General features: G+C 39.2%; 1 protein-coding gene across 1 annotated transcript in view; it reads right to left on the reverse strand.

The window, feature by feature from the left end:
• Positions 1-1096: 1096 nt before the first annotated feature.
• The window catches only part of LOC139465677 (uncharacterized), a 29019-nt gene continuing 7818 nt past the window's right edge, over positions 1097-22297 (reverse strand). The window contains exons 2-9 of the mRNA XM_071247449.1: positions 13223-13321; positions 12709-12774; positions 10945-10964; positions 10212-10341; positions 6883-6902; positions 6150-6279; positions 3324-3343; positions 1097-2720 (exon numbers count right to left, since the gene is read on the reverse strand). Of these exons, the coding sequence (XP_071103550.1) occupies positions 2568-2720; positions 3324-3343; positions 6150-6279; positions 6883-6902; positions 10212-10341; positions 10945-10964; positions 12709-12774; positions 13223-13321 (638 nt within the window). The 3' untranslated portion in view covers positions 1097-2567. The remainder of the gene's footprint in view (positions 2721-3323; positions 3344-6149; positions 6280-6882; positions 6903-10211; positions 10342-10944; positions 10965-12708; positions 12775-13222; positions 13322-22297) is intronic.

Consider the following 22297-nt stretch of genomic DNA (forward strand, 5'->3'; position numbering starts at 1 on the left):
CACTTTGTCACAGTGACATGCGTATAATATATTCTGAATCGCAATATAGACTCCATGGAGTTATGGCTTTGGGGAGAGATTTCTTATGGATATGGAAATGTTTTTGTCGCATTATTTTATATACATATACGTTCATAACCAATGCCATGATGTGATCTCGTCAATGTGTGAAAGGGGTATAATTCAAACCTGGTCCTTATCGCAAAAGGCGACTAACGGGATCGGGTGGTCAGGCTCGCTGACTTGGTTGATACATGTCATCGATCCCAATGGCGTGGATCGATGCTCATGACATTAATCACTGGATTGTCTGGTCCAGACTCGATTATTTACAGACGTCCGTCATAAAGCTGGAATATTGCTGGGTGCGGCGTTAAACAACAAACCAACCAACCAACCAGCAAACATTGGGCGTTTCCCCTCTAATGACAAGCCCTCACCGTGGAGAACCCTTATCCCTCAGTGCTATCTATCTATAAATGTCAAGTAACACCTCCTTACGTGGACAGATCTTTCGTATGAACATGTGCGTATGCCACTGACATTGTTCCACGTCTTGACAAACCCCTACCTACAAAACCAGATCATGGTCAGTCAGGGAGACCGGCCCAGATCATCGACAGTAGCGGACGGATTGTGCGGTCAGTCGTGGCATCGGCTACGGATGTCAAATCACCAGCAACAAAGGCTGACGATGAAGAATCGCTGTACGACTCCCTGTCTGTGTGGGAGGGACAGAGCGTGTCTCCGCACCGCGAACATTGACAACTTGGTCCTGGTGTGCGTTCTGTTACGTGCTCACCATGACGTGTACCATCTTCTGTCGCCCGACTGAGCAACCAAACGAAGGCAACGTGTGCTCTTGGACACAAACATGCCCAGCTCAGCTTAAAAGTAATATTTTCGACTATCACGTCTAAAATGAACATACAGATTTCTCTTTCTGGGTCGAGTAAATGACAGCCACTTCAGCTTCAATATAAACGGATTTCACGAATCTGAAAATCCTTTTGTCTGTTGTCCTGTTGACAACAAAAAGAACAATCAACACTTCACATTCGTTTTCATAGAACACATGTTTATTTTTTTACGTGTACATGCGAGGAAAATTCGGAAAAAAATGTTCTGTTAAAAATGTTAAGCCACCATCTACGTTTAGCATCAGCATTAAAACATCAAACAAACAGATTAACAATCACACTGGTACAGATAATATTTGTAAAAGACCACAAGGGCAAGCAATACAAAGATGCTATGTACAAGATTAGATAAATGCGTATTCAACACAAAATGCAGACTGAGTATATTGTAAGTTATCATAATCCACCAAGTGATGAGTATGCAGGTTTGTGTTTGGGTAGTACAATGTATGATATCCATATTAGAGTTATATAAATGTAGTAACAATCTTGATATCACAAGGATCTGTCAAATCACCTCCGCTATCTATTTCTATAATACTGTCATGAACATGTAACATTGTCATGACTTTGTCCGTATGCAAAACAAATACTAGTAATATTGGACCCAATAGCATTAGTCTTACCCGGGACATAATATCTATAACATTTATGTAGATGGAACATTGATGTTGAATTTAAATTTGCTGATGCATGTCATCGTCACCCACCTGCGTATATAGATGTTCTTGATGTCTATGCCTGGATTGTCTGGTGCAGACTCGATTAATAACGGACGCCGTCACAGAGCTGGAATATTGCTGATTACTTTGTTAACACTCAAACAAAGTTTAATTAAAATTTGTGTCACTTGTAATGTCCATCCTAAGCGAATTGGTGACGTGTGTGACAGTTCTGGTCTTAGATATGATTTTGCAGTACACAAACCCATCGTAGGTAGCCATCAGTGCACGCACATAATGATCAAATTATCTATGTTTCACACGGAGGGATAGATTTTTAAATCAAATCTAACCATAAAATATTTTGAAATAAATCATTTGTTTCATTCTTTGATTATAAATTATGTTCTCAGCTTTTTCGTACATGACGTTCAAAAGAAAACAGCTGGTCAAAATACCTTCGTTTACAGAAAAAACAGGAGCTTCCAGATGTTAATGGCAGAAAAATGTCTTTGGAAATTTACCCTTCAATTCATCCCATGTCATCATACACCTCTGTATAGCGGTACGAAGAGAGGGTATGATTTTAACAGTACAGTAACGCATTAAACAATATTATCAGTTATATCACCGCGTGTAAGCTTGATGTGGGAGGAAAACCCGAATTTATGCAGGTATCAGACGTTTTCCACTTTGGTCAAACACACAATCACGGATACAGTGCTGGAAAGCTAAAACTAAAAATCAGGGTGAATTTGTAATTCGAAGCCACGGTCACACGTTTAGGTTTGTGGTACAGGGCGTATCTCTGAACAGGCTTAACATTAAATATAGACAGGTAAAGGCTGACTAAAACTTGGAAATTGTCACCTTCTGACTCGCACTCTGTGTGTGTGTGAGAGAGAGATATATATACAGAGATAAATATGTATATATATATGATATAACTCGTTGTGTTTTGTATGCAAGAGACCTCACTCTCCATCTAATCTTCATCACTTTTATTACCTCCAGAGCTTCCTTTGTCGTATGCATATCTGTGATGCGGCACCTGGGGGTGTAGACCGTGTAACTGTGTAAGTTCATGTACTTGGCTGTCCAAAGACGTATCCAATGAAGAGCACCTTGCGGTCTGTAACTGAGTAAATGATTTGAGTTTATCACTATCAGTTATAGTGAGTGAAGACATGGTTTGGTTTATTTTAACGCCACCCTGAACAGTATTCCAGTTATATCGCGGCGTGTCAGCTTAATGTTGGAGGAAAACCCGAAGTGATGCTGGTCTCAGACGTTGACCACTTTGGTGAAACCCGAGAGCAAGGGTATGGTGCTAACGAACGCAGAAACATAATCAGGGTATACCGGTATTCGTAGACACGATCACCGGTTTCGGGCGTGCACATCGAATTTCGGCACCTTACACCACTGGCACACCCGTGCCCCCTGAAACTTAAGGACATCAGTTGAATAATAATACTTTCTTTTATTACTTTTTCTTTTCTGATTATTCTGGTTTAACGTTTCTTGTTGATAATTCAGTACTTATTGTCAATTTATAGCTAAAGCATGTGGCCTTTGAATACACTTCTTCTTCTAACGCAACAATGCCTTATATGTGCCAAACAAAATGCGACATGGATATGAAAAGCAACTTCCACCTTCCACTTTCGTATGATTTTAAACTGAGGTGTCATATCGGGTAATCAAATTTGGATTTCGAATCCATTTATTGTTTACTTACGCTTGATCGCCGACTGCCGCCTGGAAAATAATAAAAGTATAATAATTATATCATATAACGCATGTCACATAATCACAAATCACATGCGCGGCGTTGAACAGCCAACCAACCAACAAATCACATGCATCATAAATCATAAAACATATCACAAGTTAAATGGATTCATAACGTCAGCACCAGAGAATAATCAGTCTCGAATATGTATCTGCCGAAACAGATTCCAAAGGCAAAATAGTGGTTATTTGGGCATCTGAAGGTTTCTGAGTTGCTTTCATACAATTATGTATCTAGAATGTTCAGTTTGAGTGATCTAAACTCGCAATCGTGTAACAAACCCTGAACGCTGAACATGTGTCATCTTTTTTCAATGATCCATTCATATAAGTTGCATCTCTAGTTTGCCTTTCCCCTCTGGAATCTGTTTCGGCACATAAGCAAAACTGATTACGCTCTGGCGTTGATGTGTATTATTGAAAATCGCAAGTGAAACCAAGAAACTTCGATCTCACCATGAACATGGCAGATGGATACAGTTCGAAAGTATTGTGCCTGTAGAAGATCTATGTACAACTAAATAGAGGTTATCACGCGAGTGTGTTTGGGGATGGTAAATATCCTGCATTAGGAATAAACATTGTATTTAGCCAGCCTTGGCGAGCTAAATACATAGTGTTTATTCCTAATACAGGATATTTACCATACCCAAACACACAAGTGTGATAACCTCTTTATCATATAATGTCATTCTTTAATTCTTTGCTTCAAAATCGCTTTCCCTCTCTCACAAACATAACCGAAACATTGCGAGTTTACCTGGAATGCGCGCATTAATAACTATTACGTCACAGGGTAAGTGATGTGTCTGTCGGACAGTGACAGTAGCCAATATAGTTCCAACTGAAATAGGTTTCTTATACAGTGGCGAAGCAACATATACGCAAAACAACAATTGTTTTTAATTGCCTTTCGCGGCAATCCATCGGTCTGTCCGCTAGAGTAACTGCCCTTTGTCAAAGGGAAGCTACTCTAACCCTATACTATGAGACGTCACGGCCACGGTCAGGTGTTGTTGACAGTCGGTCTGTCCTGTCATAACGATAAGAAGTGTAGTCAAATGTACACACAGCGACAAAACGAAACAAGGTAACAATTCAAACATATTTCCGCCAAATCCAACTATTTTAATTTGTGGAGGAGGTTTTAAGCCGCAGAGGTCTACAAGCACAGATATGGCTACTGATCCCGTTTGGCTAGGCCTCGTGCCCTCGCGTGTGCCACTGACATTGTTCCACGTCTTGACAAACCCCTACCTACAAAACCAGATCATGGTCAGTCAGGGAGACCGGCCCAGATCATCGACAGTAGCGGACGGATTGTGCGGTCAGTCGTGGCATCGGCTACGGATGTCAAATCACCAGCAACAAAGGCTGACGATGAAGAATCGCTGTACGACTCCCTGTCTGTGTGGGAGGGACAGAGCGTGTCTCCGCACCGCGAACATTGACAACTTGGTCCTGGTGTGCGTTCTGTTACGTGCTCACCATGACGTGTACCATCTTCTGTCGCCCGACTGAGCAACCAAACGAAGGCAACGTGTGCTCTTGGACACAAACATGCCCAGCTCAGCTTAAAAGTAATATTTTCGACTATCACGTCTAAAATGAACATACAGATTTCTCTTTCTGGGTCGAGTAAATGACAGCCACTTCAGCTTCAATATAAACGGATTTCACGAATCTGAAAATCCTTTTGTCTGTTGTCCTGTTGACAACAAAAAGAACAATCAACACTTCACATTCGTTTTCATAGAACACATGTTTATTTTTTTACGTGTACATGCGAGGAAAATTCGGAAAAAAATGTTCTGTTAAAAATGTTAAGCCACCATCTACGTTTAGCATCAGCATTAATCCAGACTCGATTAATATCGGACGCCGTCACAGAGCTGGAATATTGCTGATTACTTTGTTAACACTCAAACAAAGTTTAATTAAAATTTGTGTCACTTGTAATGTCCATCCTAAGCGAATTGGTGACGTGTGTGACAGTTCTGGTCTTAGATATGATTTTGCAGTACACAAACCCATCGTAGGTAGCCATCAGTGCACGCACATAATGATCAAATTATCTATGTTTCACACGGAGGGATAGATTTTTAAATCAAATCTAACCATAAAATATTTTGAAATAAATCATTTGTTTCATTCTTTGATTATAAATTATGTTCTTAGCTTTTTCGTACATGACGTTCAAAAGAAAACAGCTGGTCAAAATACCTTCGTTTACAGAAAAAACAGGAGCTTCCAGATGTTAATGGCAGAAAAATGTCTTTGGAAATTTACCCTTCAATTCATCCCATGTCATCATACACCTCTGTATAGCGGTACGAAGAGAGGGTATGATTTTAACAGTACAGTAACGCATTAAACAATATTATCAGTTATATCACCGCGTGTAAGCTTGATGTGGGAGGAAAACCCGAATTTATGCAGGTATCAGACGTTTTCCACTTTGGTCAAACACACAATCACGGATACAGTGCTGGAAAGCTAAAACTAAAAATCAGGGTGAATTTGTAATTCGAAGCCACGGTCACACGTTTAGGTTTGTGGTACAGGGCGTATCTCTGAACAGGCTTAACATTAAATATAGACAGGTAAAGGCTGACTAAAACTTGGAAATTGTCACCTTCTGACTCGCACTCTGTGTGTGTGTGAGAGAGAGATATATATACAGAGATAAATATGTATATATATATGATATAACTCGTTGTGTTTTGTATGCAAGAGACCTCACTCTCCATCTAATCTTCATCACTTTTATTACCTCCAGAGCTTCCTTTGTCGTATGCATATCTGTGATGCGGCACCTGGGGGTGTAGACCGTGTAACTGTGTAAGTTCATGTACTTGGCTGTCCAAAGACGTATCCAATGAAGAGCACCTTGCGGTCTGTAACTGAGTAAATGATTTGAGTTTATCACTATCAGTTATAGTGAGTGAAGACATGGTTTGGTTTATTTTAACGCCACCCTGAACAGTATTCCAGTTATATCGCGGCGTGTCAGCTTAATGTTGGAGGAAAACCCGAAGTGATGCTGGTCTCAGACGTTGACCACTTTGGTGAAACCCGAGAGCAAGGGTATGGTGCTAACGAACGCAGAAACATAATCAGGGTATACCGGTATTCGTAGACACGATCACCGGTTTCGGGCGTGCACATCGAATTTCGGCACCTTACACCACTGGCACACCCGTGCCCCCTGAAACTTAAGGACATCAGTTGAATAATAATACTTTCTTTTATTACTTTTTCTTTTCTGATTATTCTGGTTTAACGTTTCTTGTTGATAATTCAGTACTTATTGTCAATTTATAGCTAAAGCATGTGGCCTTTGAATACACTTCTTCTTCTAACGCAACAATGCCTTATATGTGCCAAACAAAATGCGACATGGATATGAAAAGCAACTTCCACCTTCCACTTTCGTATGATTTTAAACTGAGGTGTCATATCGGGTAATCAAATTTGGATTTCGAATCCATTTATTGTTTACTTACGCTTGATCGCCGACTGCCGCCTGGAAAATAATAAAAGTATAATAATTATATCATATAACGCATGTCACATAATCACAAATCACATGCGCGGCGTTGAACAGCCAACCAACCAACAAATCACATGCATCATAAATCATAAAACATATCACAAGTTAAATGGATTCATAACGTCAGCACCAGAGAATAATCAGTCTCGAATATGTATCTGCCGAAACAGATTCCAAAGGCAAAATAGTGGTTATTTGGGCATCTGAAGGTTTCTGAGTTGCTTTCATACAATTATGTATCTAGAATGTTCAGTTTGAGTGATCTAAACTCGCAATCGTGTAACAAACCCTGAACGCTGAACATGTGTCATCTTTTTTCAATGATCCATTCATATAAGTTGCATCTCTAGTTTGCCTTTCCCCTCTGGAATCTGTTTCGGCACATAAGCAAAACTGATTACGCTCTGGCGTTGATGTGTATTATTGAAAATCGCAAGTGAAACCAAGAAACTTCGATCTCACCATGAACATGGCAGATGGATACAGTTCGAAAGTATTGTGCCTGTAGAAGATCTATGTACAACTAAATAGAGGTTATCACGCGAGTGTGTTTGGGGATGGTAAATATCCTGCATTAGGAATAAACATTGTATTTAGCCAGCCTTGGCGAGCTAAATACATAGTGTTTATTCCTAATACAGGATATTTACCATACCCAAACACACAAGTGTGATAACCTCTTTATCATATAATGTCATTCTTTAATTCTTTGCTTCAAAATCGCTTTCCCTCTCTCACAAACATAACCGAAACATTGCGAGTTTACCTGGAATGCGCGCATTAATAACTATTACGTCACAGGGTAAGTGATGTGTCTGTCGGACAGTGACAGTAGCCAATATAGTTCCAACTGAAATAGGTTTCTTATACAGTGGCGAAGCAACATATACGCAAAACAACAATTGTTTTTAATTGCCTTTCGCGGCAATCCATCGGTCTGTCCGCTAGAGTAACTGCCCTTTGTCAAAGGGAAGCTACTCTAACCCTATACTATGAGACGTCACGGCCACGGTCAGGTGTTGTTGACAGTCGGTCTGTCCTGTCATAACGATAAGAAGTGTAGTCAAATGTACACACAGCGACAAAACGAAACAAGGTAACAATTCAAACATATTTCCGCCAAATCCAACTATTTTAATTTGTGGAGGAGGTTTTAAGCCGCAGAGGTCTACAAGCACAGATATGGCTACTGATCCCGTTTGGCTAGGCCTCGTGCCCTCGCGTGTGCCACTGACATTGTTCCACGTCTTGACAAACCCCTACCTACAAAACCAGATCATGGTCAGTCAGGGAGACCGGCCCAGATCATCGACAGTAGCGGACGGATTGTGCGGTCAGTCGTGGCATCGGCTACGGATGTCAAATCACCAGCAACAAAGGCTGACGATGAAGAATCGCTGTACGACTCCCTGTCTGTGTGGGAGGGACAGAGCGTGTCTCCGCACCGCGAACATTGACAACTTGGTCCTGGTGTGCGTTCTGTTACGTGCTCACCATGACGTGTACCATCTTCTGTCGCCCGACTGAGCAACCAAACGAAGGCAACGTGTGCTCTTGGACACAAACATGCCCAGCTCAGCTTAAAAGTAATATTTTCGACTATCACGTCTAAAATGAACATACAGATTTCTCTTTCTGGGTCGAGTAAATGACAGCCACTTCAGCTTCAATATAAACGGATTTCACGAATCTGAAAATCCTTTTGTCTGTTGTCCTGTTGACAACAAAAAGAACAATCAACACTTCACATTCGTTTTCATAGAACACATGTTTATTTTTTTACGTGTACATGCGAGGATAATTCGGAAAAAAATGTTCTGTTAAAAATGTTAAGCCACCATCTACGTTTAGCATCAGCATTAAAACATCAAACAAACAGATTAACAATCACACTGGTACAGATAAAATTTGTAAAAGACCACAAGGGCAAGCAATACAAAGATGCTATGTACAAGATTAGATAAATGCGTATTCAACACAAAATGCAGACTGAGTATATTGTAAGTTATCATAATCCACCAAGTGATGAGTATGCAGGTTTGTGTTTGGGTAGTACAATGTATGATATCCATATTAGAGTTATATAAATGTAGTAACAATCTTGATATCACAAGGATCTGTCAAATCACCTCCGCTATCTATTTCTATAATACTGTCATGAACATGTAACATTGTCATGACTTTGTCCGTATGCAAAACAAATACTAGTAATATTGGACCCAATAGCATTACTCTTACCCGGGACATAATATCTATAACATTTATGTAGATGGAACATTGATGTTGAATTTAAATTTGCTGATGCATGTCATCGTCACCCACCTGCGTATATAGATGTTCTTGATGTCTATGCCTGGATTGTCTGGTGCAGACTCGATTAATAACGGACGCCGTCACAGAGCTGGAATATTGCTGATTACTTTGTTAACACTCAAACAAAGTTTAATTAAAATTTGTGTCACTTGTAATGTCCATCCTAAGAGAATTGGTGACGTGTGTGACAGTTCTGGTCTTAGATATGATTTTGCAGTACACAAACCCATCGTAGGTAGCCATCAGTGCACGCACATAATGATCAAATTATCTATGTTTCACACGGAGGGATAGATTTTTAAATCAAATCTAACCATAAAATATTTTGAAATAAATCATTTGTTTCATTCTTTGATTATAAATTATGTTCTTAGCTTTTTCGTACATGACGTTCAAAAGAAAACAGCTGGTCAAAATACCTTTGTTTACAGAAAAAAAAGGAGCTTCCAGATGTTAATGGCAGAAAAATGTCTTTGGAAATTTACCCTTCAATTCATCCCATGTCATCATACACCTCTGTATAGCGGTACGAAAAGAGGGTATGATTTTAACAGTACAGTAACGCATTAAACAATATTATCAGTTATATCACCGCGTGTAAGCTTGATGTGGGAGGAAAACCCGAATTTATGCAGGTATCAGACGTTTTCCACTTTGGTCAAACACACAATCACGGATACAGTGCTGGAAAGCTAAAACTAAAAATCAGGGTGAATTTGTAATTCGAAGCCACGGTCACACGTTTAGGTTTGTGGTACAGGGCGTATCTCTGAACAGGCTTAACATTAAATATAGACAGGTAAAGGCTGACTAAAACTTGGAAATTGTCACCTTCTGACTCGCACTCTGTGTGTGTGTGAGAGAGAGATATATATACAGAGATAAATATGTATATATATATGATATAACTCGTTGTGTTTTGTATGCAAGAGACCTCACTCTCCATCTAATCTTCATCACTTTTATTACCTCCAGAGCTTCCTTTGTCGTATGCATGTCTGTGATGCGGCACCTGGGGGTGTAGACCGTGTAACTGTGTAAGTTCATGTACTTGGCTGTCCAAAGACGTATCCACTGAAGAGCGCCTTGCGGTCTGTAACTGAGTAAATGATTTGAGTTTATCACTATCAGTTATAGTGAGTGAAGACATGGTTTGGTTTATTTTAACGCCGCCCTGAACAGTATTCCAGTTATATCGCGGCGTGTCAGCTTAATGTTGGAGGAAAGCCCGAAGTGATGCTGGTCTCAGACGTTGACCACTTTGGTGAAACCCGAGAGCAAGGGTATGGTGCTAACGAACGCAGAAACATAATCAGGGTATACCGGTATTCGTAGACACGATCACCGGTTTCGGGCGTGCACATCGAATTTCGGCACCTTACACCACTGGCACACCCGTGCCCCCTGAAACTTAAGGACATCAGTTGAATAATAATACTTTCTTTTATAACTTTTTCTTTTCTGATTATTCTGGTTTAACGTTTCTTGTTGATAATTCAGTACTTATTGTCAATTTATAGCTAAAGCATGTGGCCTTTGAATACACTTCTTCTTCTAACGCAACAATGCCTTATATGTGCCAAACAAAATGCGACATGGATATGAAAAGCAACTTCCACCTTCCACTTTCGTATGATTTTAAACTGAGGTGTCATATCGGGTAATCAAATTTGGATTTCGAATCCATTTATTGTTTACTTACGCTTGATCGCCGACTGCCGCCTGGAAAATAATAAAAGTATAATAATTATATCATATAACGCATGTCACATAATCACAAATCACATGCGCGGCGTTGAACAGCCAACCAACCAACAAATCACATGCATCATAAATCATAAAACATATCACAAGTTAAATGGATTCATAACGTCAGCACCAGAGAATAATCAGTCTCGAATATGTATCTGCCGAAACAGATTCCAAAGGCAAAATAGTGGTTATTTGGGCATCTGAAGGTTTCTGAGTTGCTTTCATACAATTATGTATCTAGAATGTTCAGTTTGAGTGATCTAAACTCGCAATCGTGTAACAAACCCTGAACGCTGAACATGTGTCATCTTTTTTCAATGATCCATTCATATAAGTTGCATCACTAGTTTGCCTTTCCCCTCTGGAATCTGTTTCGGCACATAAGCAAAACTGATTACGCTCTGGCGTTGATGTGTATTATTGAAAATCGCAAGTGAAACCAAGAAACTTCGATCTCACCATGGACATGGCAGATGGATACAGTTCGAAAGTATTGTGCCTGTAGAAGATCTATGTACAACTAAATAGAGGTTATCACGCGAGTGTGTTTGGGGATGGTAAATATCCTGCATTAGGAATAAACATTGTATTTAGCCAGCCTTGGCGAGCTAAATACATAGTGTTTATTCCTAATACAGGATATTTACCATACCCAAACACACAAGTGTGATAACCTCTTTATCATATAATGTCATTCTTTAATTCTTTGCTTCAAAATCGCTTTCCCTCTCTCACAAACATAACCGAAACATTGCGAGTTTACCTGGAATGCGCGCATTAATAACTATTACGTCACAGGGTAAGTGATGTGTCTGTCGGACAGTGACAGTAGCCAATATAGTTCCAACTGAAATAGGTTTCTTATACAGTGGCGAAGCAACATATACGCAAAACAACAATTGTTTTTAATTGCCTTTCGCGGCAATCCATCGGTCTGTCCGCTAGAGTAACTGCCCTTTGTCAAAGGGAAGCTACTCTAACCCTATACTATGAGACGTCACGGCCACGGTCAGGTGTTGTTGACAGTCGGTCTGTCCTGTCATAACGATAAGAAGTGTAGTCAAATGTACACACAGCGACAAAACGAAACAAGGTAACAATTCAAACATATTTCCGCCAAATCCAACTATTTTAATTTGTGGAGGAGGTTTTAAGCCGCAGAGGTCTACAAGCACAGATATGGCTACTGATCCCGTTTGGCTAGGCCTCGTGCCCTCGCCAAATTGTTTCGAAATTTATATCTCCAAAGTTGCCAAAACTTATAAAATGCCTTAGCTACGTCACAGTTAAACACAGATTTTCAGTATATTAGACTGTTCTTTTGATAATGATAGCAATTATCCCTGTAGTTTATCCAGATTCCCGATGGTTAATTCTGACTCGATCGCCGAATGACGAGTGCGATGCCATGTTTGTTTATAAACAGTGAAAGTAGTCCCTACTTGACCTTTGATATTTGCATCTCTATCCGCATATGACCCCAACGGATATCGTTTTTATCCGTTGGCTTTATCCTGCCGAGAAACCTACCCATTATATGATAATAAAGAATACATGAAGGGTCCGATTTGCTTTTGAACTTCTTAGCAACATTAAGTCAATCTGACGAGAAAATATTTGTTAAATGACTGAACCATTTTGAAGTTCTGTAAATTGACTAAGTAAACATTTCAGTCATTTTACACATTGACGATAAACTATTTATACAGCTTACCTTCAATCCTCACCAACTGCTTCATGATCTGCTCATGATTTTGTCGACTCTCCTCTCGAAGCGAGTCTGACAATGTTAACGATGATAAGATTAATGCTTTTCGTGGGTGTATTTTGTATGCTATTTTACCTGCTTAACCAGATATTTTTTGTAATTTAAAATATGAGCCCAATTTTTTTTATAAATTAAAACACCCTGCTACAACATATTTATTTTTGGGCAGACACTTTCTTTCAGAAGCATTATTATTTTGTTCAAGCATTTTCTGGGACAATTATTTTTTCGATACATTCCCGGACCTAGGCAACAGGTTCGGGTTGTCAGGCTATACGAGGTTCGCGGCATCGAACCCCGACGGTATGGAACTACATGGGATATTGTTCATAATATCAGTGGCTGGTTTAACAGGCCCAGACCCTATAATTTACAGACCACAGTTATACAGCTGGAATGTTGCTCAACATAATCATCAGTTGCCTTTCCTGAAAGAACACCCTTGTCAAAAACTTCTTACCTACAGAAGCCTTGACATCCAAGATCTGGCGCTGCATGTACTTGACGATGTGAAGGAGGTCCTTCTGATCAAAATCCATTTGAGGCATCGTTTTGTGATCTTGTATGAGAAAGTGAATTTTTAGAAATAAAATGCATTACATATTTACACTAATATTCACCATTTGAATGCTCATGTCGCTATTTTATTACTTCCCCGGTCAATGGATCAGTGTGATCTGGATTTTCAGTCTCAATTCCCTGGGGAGTATACAACCCAAACTGCCTGTGGGGCGGTAGAAGGCAAACAGACATCCTGCTATCTCATCCTACTGGGTAGTCATTCACTGCTGGTTGCACAGAGGCAAATCTCAAACAAAGTCACTTGCTTTCAGTGTGTTCGTGTGTGTGAAGGAGGGGGAACAGAAATCTCACGAGTCCAACTGCCGAAGGCGGTGCACACGGAAACAAAAGCCACCACCTCAAGGAGTTCCTGGTTCAAATCTTTGTCTGGAAATCAGCGAGCACTGAATGTCTACCAAGCTTAAAACACCAAACTTGCTTTAAACCCGCATTGCTAATCAGCAATATCTTGATTTTTACTAGACATAAAATCCGGTTAAATATCGATAATCATGCTTTTATTCATAAATGGCTAAATAATCATTTTTATGTGTGCTCACTTCGGACTTTTAAAAGGATATGTACTACTGGAAAAAAAGTTAAAAAAACACCCGCTTTATTTGCCAATAGTTAATCTGTCATGGTCACGGCAGCTTAACTATACTCAAATGAGAAAATACTTCTTATGGGTAGTATATAAGGATAAGAAAATGTCAAATATAACTGACCACCCAGCAGAGATCAGGTCACAGTATCACCTGCTTGTGTAAGCATCGACTACTTAGCATCAGTTGGTTACAATGTGTGATCGTACTGATTGCGTGTCAACGTTAAAGTGTCTCAATGACATGGGTACTTGCTCGTGATGTCCAGTATCGATTTTATATAAACTGCCGGGCAAAAGAAAGTATACGCTCGAAAACTGGATTTGACTAAAAAAATGCAAATGCTTTAAAACGTTACTAGGCTGAAAAAAGTCGCTGAAAACCTACAAACTTAAGGTCTAAAACACAGTTATGATACCCGTCGAATAATCATAGATAGATATAGACAGATAGCATTTTTAACATAATTGGCTAAGTTCTCAAGGCGGTTTACATCAGAAAAGTTTAACATTCTAACCAGTGTGTCTTTACGATTATTACCAGAAATGAAGTCTAAATAGGGGAAATATTTTGAGCGAATATCTTCATAAATAGGGCAAACAAGAATGAAATGAATTTCATTTTCAACTGCCCTCAACTTGCACAAAAACAAAAACGAAGTGTCTTATCGATGCCATCTCTCCTTTCTGTGTTATGCTTCATTCCCAGTTCTCCAAAACGTAAAAGGGTAAGCATACGTCGCTTTTCTTTTGATAATACATTTAATAGATAAGGTTCAAGTGATAATGATGTCTTAAATATTGAATACAGTTCTAATTTCGAGCATCCAGACACTTCAGAATACCATGTTTGTGCATGACAGTCCTTAACCCTCAGTATAAACTCACTTATAAAATATTCTGGATCACCAGCACCTTGAAATTCCAATGCATGTCCAAAGCCATGAGAATATAACATATTCTTCAGTAGTATAGGTAATGATGGTTCTGGACCACTTCCACTGGAGCCAGATTCATATACCTATACTGCTACTACAGATGGAATTTTTTATGCCAAAATGATTATGCGATTCAACGATAGTCATGAGATGTATTAAACGAAACATCAATATTAATTAATAATGAATAAAATTTACTATAGCCCACGAGGATATTGGAAAGGTGTAGGAGCAATAAAAAAATTAGCCACCGCGACTAAGGTATCTAAAGATGTGGCCAAGGATTGGTTAAAGAAACAAGCGTTGTGGCAAATATATTTACCGGCACCGCGTTATATACCGTGGAAGAAGTTTGATATTTCTACGACGAATGAAGTTCATCAGGCTGACCTCTTGTTTCTTCCCCACGATAAGATAAAACGCAAAACGTATAAATACGCTTTAACAGTAGTGGATGTGGCTAGTCGATACAAAGAGGCTGAGCCATTAACATCGAAAGAATCAACAGAGGTAGCTAATGCACTGAGTCACAAATATAAACGCGGACCGCTAAAATGGCCTAAGCTATTTCAAGTAGATCCCGGTCGCAAGTTTATGGGATCGGTAACTAAACTGTTAACAAAGCACGATGTCAAAATCGTCCATGGTGAAAGAGAGGCCCACCGTAGTCAAGCTATCGTCGAAAGATTTAACCTGACACTAGCGGAACGTTTGTTTGGCTATCAGTATGGGATCGAAATGAAATCCGAGCGATTGAGATCAACCGAATGGGTGACACGATTACCAGCCGTTGTATCAGCGCTGAATAATGAAGTGACAAGATTAATAGGGAAGAAACCATCCGATGCGATTAAAATGAAATCCATGACTTCCGAATCTTCAGCACCGAGGAGAGGCAAAGAACAAAAACTTCCGGATAGAGTAAGGGTAAGATATCTATACCAGCCCGGTGAACTCGAAGGAGGCCTACGTCGCGCAACCGATCCCATATGGTCCCTTAAGACGTATAACATTAGTCGATTGGTTATGAAAGAAGGAGAGCCTATTCTTTATTATCTTCAAGATGGACCGGGTAGGGCATTTGTATGAGAAGAGTTGTTCATAGTTCCCGACGGTACGGTATTACCACCATAACCATAAGCATAGGTAGTTACACCATCATTATCAATCCATCTCTTTGTATCCAAGGGGGATAATGATGTCTTGTTCATTCTTAATCCATATATCCTATGATCGTAACTTCTTAAAGAGTTCATCTCGTGTTTGAACGTTCTACCGTTGAATAATGATTCTTTATACTGTTCGTGTTTGATATGCTTTTTTACCACATACTTCTTAACGCCCTTGGCTTTTCTTATCTCTCCATTATCGGACTTCTTTATAGAATACATCTTAGGTCTTAATCCCACATACTCCGCTATAGGAGTCCCAGCACATTCATCCTTCATCTTACCTAACACCTTTTTATTTACAACGCTGTGCAGTGGATTATCTTTAGGGTAATCGCTCGTGTCGTACATATCTATTTTTTCTGCCATATCTTTATACACATCCTCGGTTTGTATTTCCATCAACAAAGAATCTGTGTCGGTATATAACACCTCACATCTATCACCGTATTGCTGCTTAAGTTCGTTGTAATAAAAGTCATACATTAAGTGTTTTGACAAGTCGAGAATACTCATACCGACGTACACCGGTCTGTTAAATTTTATATTACTCTTCTGCATATGCAACGCGGCTAAGTCGTTATCGAATATCTTGCTTCTGTTAAAAGCCGGACTGGCTATGAGTTTCCTGAGTCTTTCTTCTTCATTAGATCTGACTAATTTAACATCAACACGCTTCCTTAGATTCTCCATAGTTTTACCGAATACCGAGTTATTCATGAGCTTATATAGATTCTTTTCGAAATCGCTGGTGGCTATCTTTCTTAAATCTGTGTTCAACCTTATATAGGGCTCCATCCAAGGGCTTTGATCAAACTTAAGAACTCTGTGTATTTTCTTAAGTTTCATACCTAACGATAGATACAACTGGAGATTTCTGTAGTGAACTATATATTTTGTCTTATCCATCAAATTTGGTACGAGTTTTTCTACGTTAGCTAACCTACTATTACCCATCAAGGAGCGTTGATATTCCGACATCCAGTCTTTATTAACCATTAATCTTTCGGGAGCTAGCGGATAACTGTTATGATCTTTATGTAACGAACTCGGATATTCCAAGTCAACTTCTAGTATGTACCCTTTATTCTCATCATTATTATTGATATCATTGACCCATTCAAAACCACCCGTGGGTAAAGGTTGACTCATAGCCCATCCGTACAAATTGTTAGCATCGAGATATAATATGTGCGTGTCGGGTTTACTCGGATCGTATCCTTCCACTAATTTATTATTAGCCTTGGAATACCTTTTCGCTGCCATCGATATACCACCTCTTAATCCTTTCTCAATAAACAAGTGCATATCGTAATCTGTGAGTAGTTTTAGTTCTACGCCGGTCTTCTTCAACAATGCATCCCACGATAGTCCGGGACTGGAATAGTACCATGCCGGGTCCAAGCCGTATTGTTTTAAACACGTCTTTCTAAATATCTCGAATATATCGGCGAGTAACAGTACATCGGTTTTTAAGTACAGATCGTGATAATCGCCTAAATTCTTACAACCTAATTTATCCCAGACCGTCAGAGCATGTTCATAATCGGCATCAGTTATTCTAGATTCTGTTAAGTTACTATAGAATGATTCGAGGGGTGGTAATTCAGTTTCTTCGAATCTAGACCAATCATCCATATATTCGTAAGGATATACACCTTTTCTCAGCAGCAAATGACGAGTTATCTTATCTGTATATTGATTTGTTATAGCGAAGTCATCGGGATTGTTCGCTTTAGCTAAATTGTCCAGGGAAGATAACAGAAACTGTACGGAGTCTATGAATCTAAGCCCATTACTTTGCTTTATTCTAGATTTCCCATCCTTGTCCCTATAATGTATAGGTTTAGTCAACGAGAACGATATGTATTTTTCCATGTTGTTAGGAATGCACGTTAAACCGCCGTCGGTCTTTGAGATAGCTTGCATAATGAGATGTAAATCATATCCTCTAAGGTTGTGAAACACAACGGGGATGGGTATTGTTTGAGCATTCATTTTTAGTTTCAAGTTACACTCGTTATGAGCGGCTCCCCGATAATTACCCGTGACGTGACAATGATCTCTTACGGAATCCCAATCCAGGGGTTTATTACAAACGTGACAACTCGTTGACTTCTTGTGGGCCCTCCAATCATCTATCGTCAAACGCATGGGTTTCTTACACGATAATTCTTCCCTGATTATTCTCTCTTCATTTTGTAGATATTCTAGGAACTTTCCCGCTGCATCGGGACCTCTGTAAATCACGGGAGTGTTTGTTTTCCCATCATACCTTACAACTATATATCCAAACCCACAAGGAATATGTTCTTGAGTTTTGTACGTAAAACTACTCTCTTGATTATTGCGTTCAGTATTTTCTATGGGCTTGATAAGCGCTTCGAAGTCGGCGTAAATTACGTACGGTACTGGCATTTGATTACAATAATGTTCAAATTTTAATATATTTTTCCCCTCTTTAGGCATATCGATCCTGATAGCGGTCTGTCCAACACCTCTACAGTCTTCTTTATGCGCTTCTAATAGATCTTGTCTGCTGTACCCATGCAGGCATCTTTCGCAGAAATATTTCTTTCTAGCATGTTTTGTTTGATCGTATAATAGCCTGTTTAAACTCTTTATCCACGTATAATGATATTTTCCATCTTTTTCGATCAGAAATGAATTGATTCTGGGAATATGTTCCGGAGCGGAGCTTATCCTGTGTACAACAATTCCTTTAGAATGTCCGAAAACATTTATAGCTAAATTATTTTGCTTTTCCACCTTATCAATTTGTGATATTGGTGTAGGTTCGTCTATACCATCGAAGTTGAGTCCATCGTTTTGGGGATAGCTAGAAGGTCTATCCGGATGCTTGTCTACGGGGAACAATGCAGATCTTATCATCATTCTTAAACAATCATCTGATTTATTTTTTACGTTAATTATGGCTTTTTTCTTCTTATAATACGGGGGTAAATCTATATAAGATCCACCTTTGAAAGGCATATAATTCGCTATATCTAAATATAAACTATCGATTCTATCCACACCCCAACCCGAACCTCTATTAGTCCAGCGTTCTAAAGTTTCCTGTATCCTCTGAATTGATGTATCTAATGATGCATTTATAGTATCGGATTCGGTTATAACTTCTTGATTGCTACGGAAATATGGTTCGGTATATTCGACGCTATCGTCTGCGTTACTCTTACTCAATGTCATTTTAATCGTCAGCTGGTATTTTATACTTTGTAAATCATCTAATTCCTCGTTAATTTTACTCGATATGATGGGCTTAATATCGTTAACATCCATGTTGGAATTAATATCCATCTTCCAACCTCTTAGATATTTACCAACGCCGGCGGATGTGGGAACAAATATTAATTCTTGTTGTTGTTGATTATCATCATCCTCGTCTTGTTCTTGTTGATTATTATCTAGTAAAGCGATCAATTCAGCTCTTCTCATTCAAGAATAACCTCTCAGCCCACTGTTTCTCGCTCGAACTCTGAGTTCTCTAACAGTCTGGGGTGGTTCCAAACCAAGTAAGGTAATCAATTCAGCTTTTCTCATTCGAGAATATCCACGTAGACCACGTTGCTTTGCCATAGCTTTTAACTCTCTGACAAAAACCGTTGTGGTTGAATGGTATATGCAAAATGATTCATTTGTCTAATTGGTTGTTTTCATATATCTAAATACGTATTCTCCCCAACCTATTCCTCTCATTGATGTAATCTCTCTTCCTAGCATAAATAATCTGATTCCTGACCCTATCAGCACCGTGTTTCTTACATAAACAATAATGACCTTTGACCCCTATCCCGCATTCAGAACACTTATAGTTTATGTGTCCACGTTTGATGTAATAATTGTGTATACCGCAGTAAACATCAACACAGCGGCGGTTACATAGAGTCGTCTTCCCCATGAGTGTAAACTTGCAGTTATTCATGGTATATACATCTATCATATCATTTGTCTAAATGCAAATCACATCTACACTAGTGTATAGCTGAAAATCAATACAGCAGATAACCCCATAATAACAAATGCGACCTCTCGGTCTTTCTGAGCCTCTGAGGGTGTATAAAACTGACTCATTGTTGGTCTAGGTATTGGGTCGAGTTTTTTCCCATAAACGAGGTAGTATTCGTGCATGGCGGATTCAACATCCTTAAACGTTTGAATTGAATGTCCTTCCTTAATCAGTTGTTCATGAATAAAGTCTAATCTCTTCATTCTCTGCTGCGTATATTGTAACTGGGCTGCTTGGTATTGTTCTAATGCTTTATTATGTCGTTTACGCTCCTCTTCAACTTCTTTAGCGTTTGATTCCCTCATACTGGAAAATAAATAATTACTCCCTGAAAAAGCTAGAGCATTAACAACAGCTCCACCGACCATCATCGCAATTGATGCCATATGAATATAAATATTCAAATGTTTATATGAATATAAATATTCAAATGTTTAATTACTTCATTATGTCTTCCGGGATAAGTCCTTGTTTGATGAGCATATCCTTCGTTGCCATTGCTAATCCAATATCCAGAACCATCATACCGATGTCATATCCATTAAAATCTAGCTTGGGAGGTGTGGCTTTAGTAATCATTTTAGCCATACGGGCATAGCCAATGGCCAAGCCGGTGACCACCGCTGAATGATATGTCGCGTTTACCAACATTTTACCGTCTGTAACTGGAGTAGTCATGCTTCTTATAGCATTATATGAGGACTAACCTCTAATTGAACTTGTTGTTGCGGCGGGGGTGACGTTTTCTCTTCTCCGGTCTTATAAAAGAACCATACAGCCGCTATACCAGCAACTCCTACTAGTGCCCATGTTTTAATCGGATTTGAATTATTTATTAATTTTGCTTTGCGCACCAGCCCTCCCTTTCTTCCTGCAGCTATTTTTTTGGGGTTCTTAGTAACTCTGGGTTGTTTTTGTGGTGCATCCTCATTCACTTTTGGTGCATCCTCATTCACTTGTTGTTCCGCAATCTGTTGTGGTTGCGCAATCTGTTGTGGTGTCACCTGTTGTGTCTCCATTATTATTAAGTGGGCATGTATGTTTAAATTGACAATACCTAGCCGTTATTAAAGCTGTGGTGAACGGAGCTAAGAACATTCCGAATCTATGATAAAACTCACAGCTCACTGAGCTCATAGCGTGTTCGATGAATGGGTCTTTCTCTAGAGATTCGCATAAATACAAGCGATGTTCTGCCGGGATGGGGAGAAACGTACTAGCTACGACTGTGTATAGTTGTAATATAGACGACCCTATAGTTTTAGTCATGGTAGCTCCCAGTCTAGACTCGTAACGCGCGTACAGTTTTTTAATCTCTTCGTCGGTCATGTTATCAATTTTTTCGATGGTATAATTTTCTCCCAAATATTGGGAACATTTTCCACCGGCTACCAAAGCCGCGAGTCTTTCTCTATGTTTATCTGCATGTTGATGTGTATGTTAATCTACATCAGATTCTTTGAGCATTTGTTCGATGAGTTCGTCGCATTCCATAATGTAATACCTAAGGAGATATTTAAGTCTAACATAATATAATATGACGTATCCAATACATCCCGTAATAATGAACTGTTGCGAAAGAATGATGATTTCGAACCACATTTTATGTAATATTAACCGCTAATGTTCAATTTGCTACATTTTGCTATAATTTTGCCATATTTGCTACAATTTTGCTATAATTTGCTATAATTTTGCTACATTTTGCTAAGCAATTGCGTAAGCAGCTGGTTGATCGGTTTTTAATACGAGTTTACAGTGCTTCGTTGCTGCTAACACTTTTCTGACTTTGTCACGTTCACCCTTGGTATAAATGACATCATTTTCCCGTAAACATTCCTCGAATGAATCTCCATCTTTGCAATGAAAGAGCGCTACCCATTTGGTCTGCTCTCTGAGATCTTTCAGGACAGAGTTGTATTTTTGAGTAAGTACCCAAACGCTATGTTGAGTATGCCTTCCGGAAAATGCTAAATACGAAAGCATATCCTTCTTTTTTGTTAATTCTTTACTAGCACTGCAATCGTCTATTACGAAAAGGGTTGATTCTCCTTTGTATTTTTCGTGACATACTCGGAGACAGTCTTGTAAACGATCGCCCGGATCGACTCTGTGTATTCCGTCGTCATTCATTTCCCAATCTCTCAATAAGTATGTTTTATTAACGCTTATAGTCGGGCACAGAATAATAATATGATCGAAAACGTCCCGATAATGACTTTCTAAAATATCT

Source organism: Haliotis cracherodii, unplaced genomic scaffold, assembly GCF_022045235.1.
Source record: "Haliotis cracherodii isolate W230 unplaced genomic scaffold, xgHalCrac1.p SCAF_18, whole genome shotgun sequence".
NCBI classification, from domain to species: Eukaryota; Metazoa; Mollusca; class Gastropoda; order Lepetellida; family Haliotidae; genus Haliotis; species Haliotis cracherodii.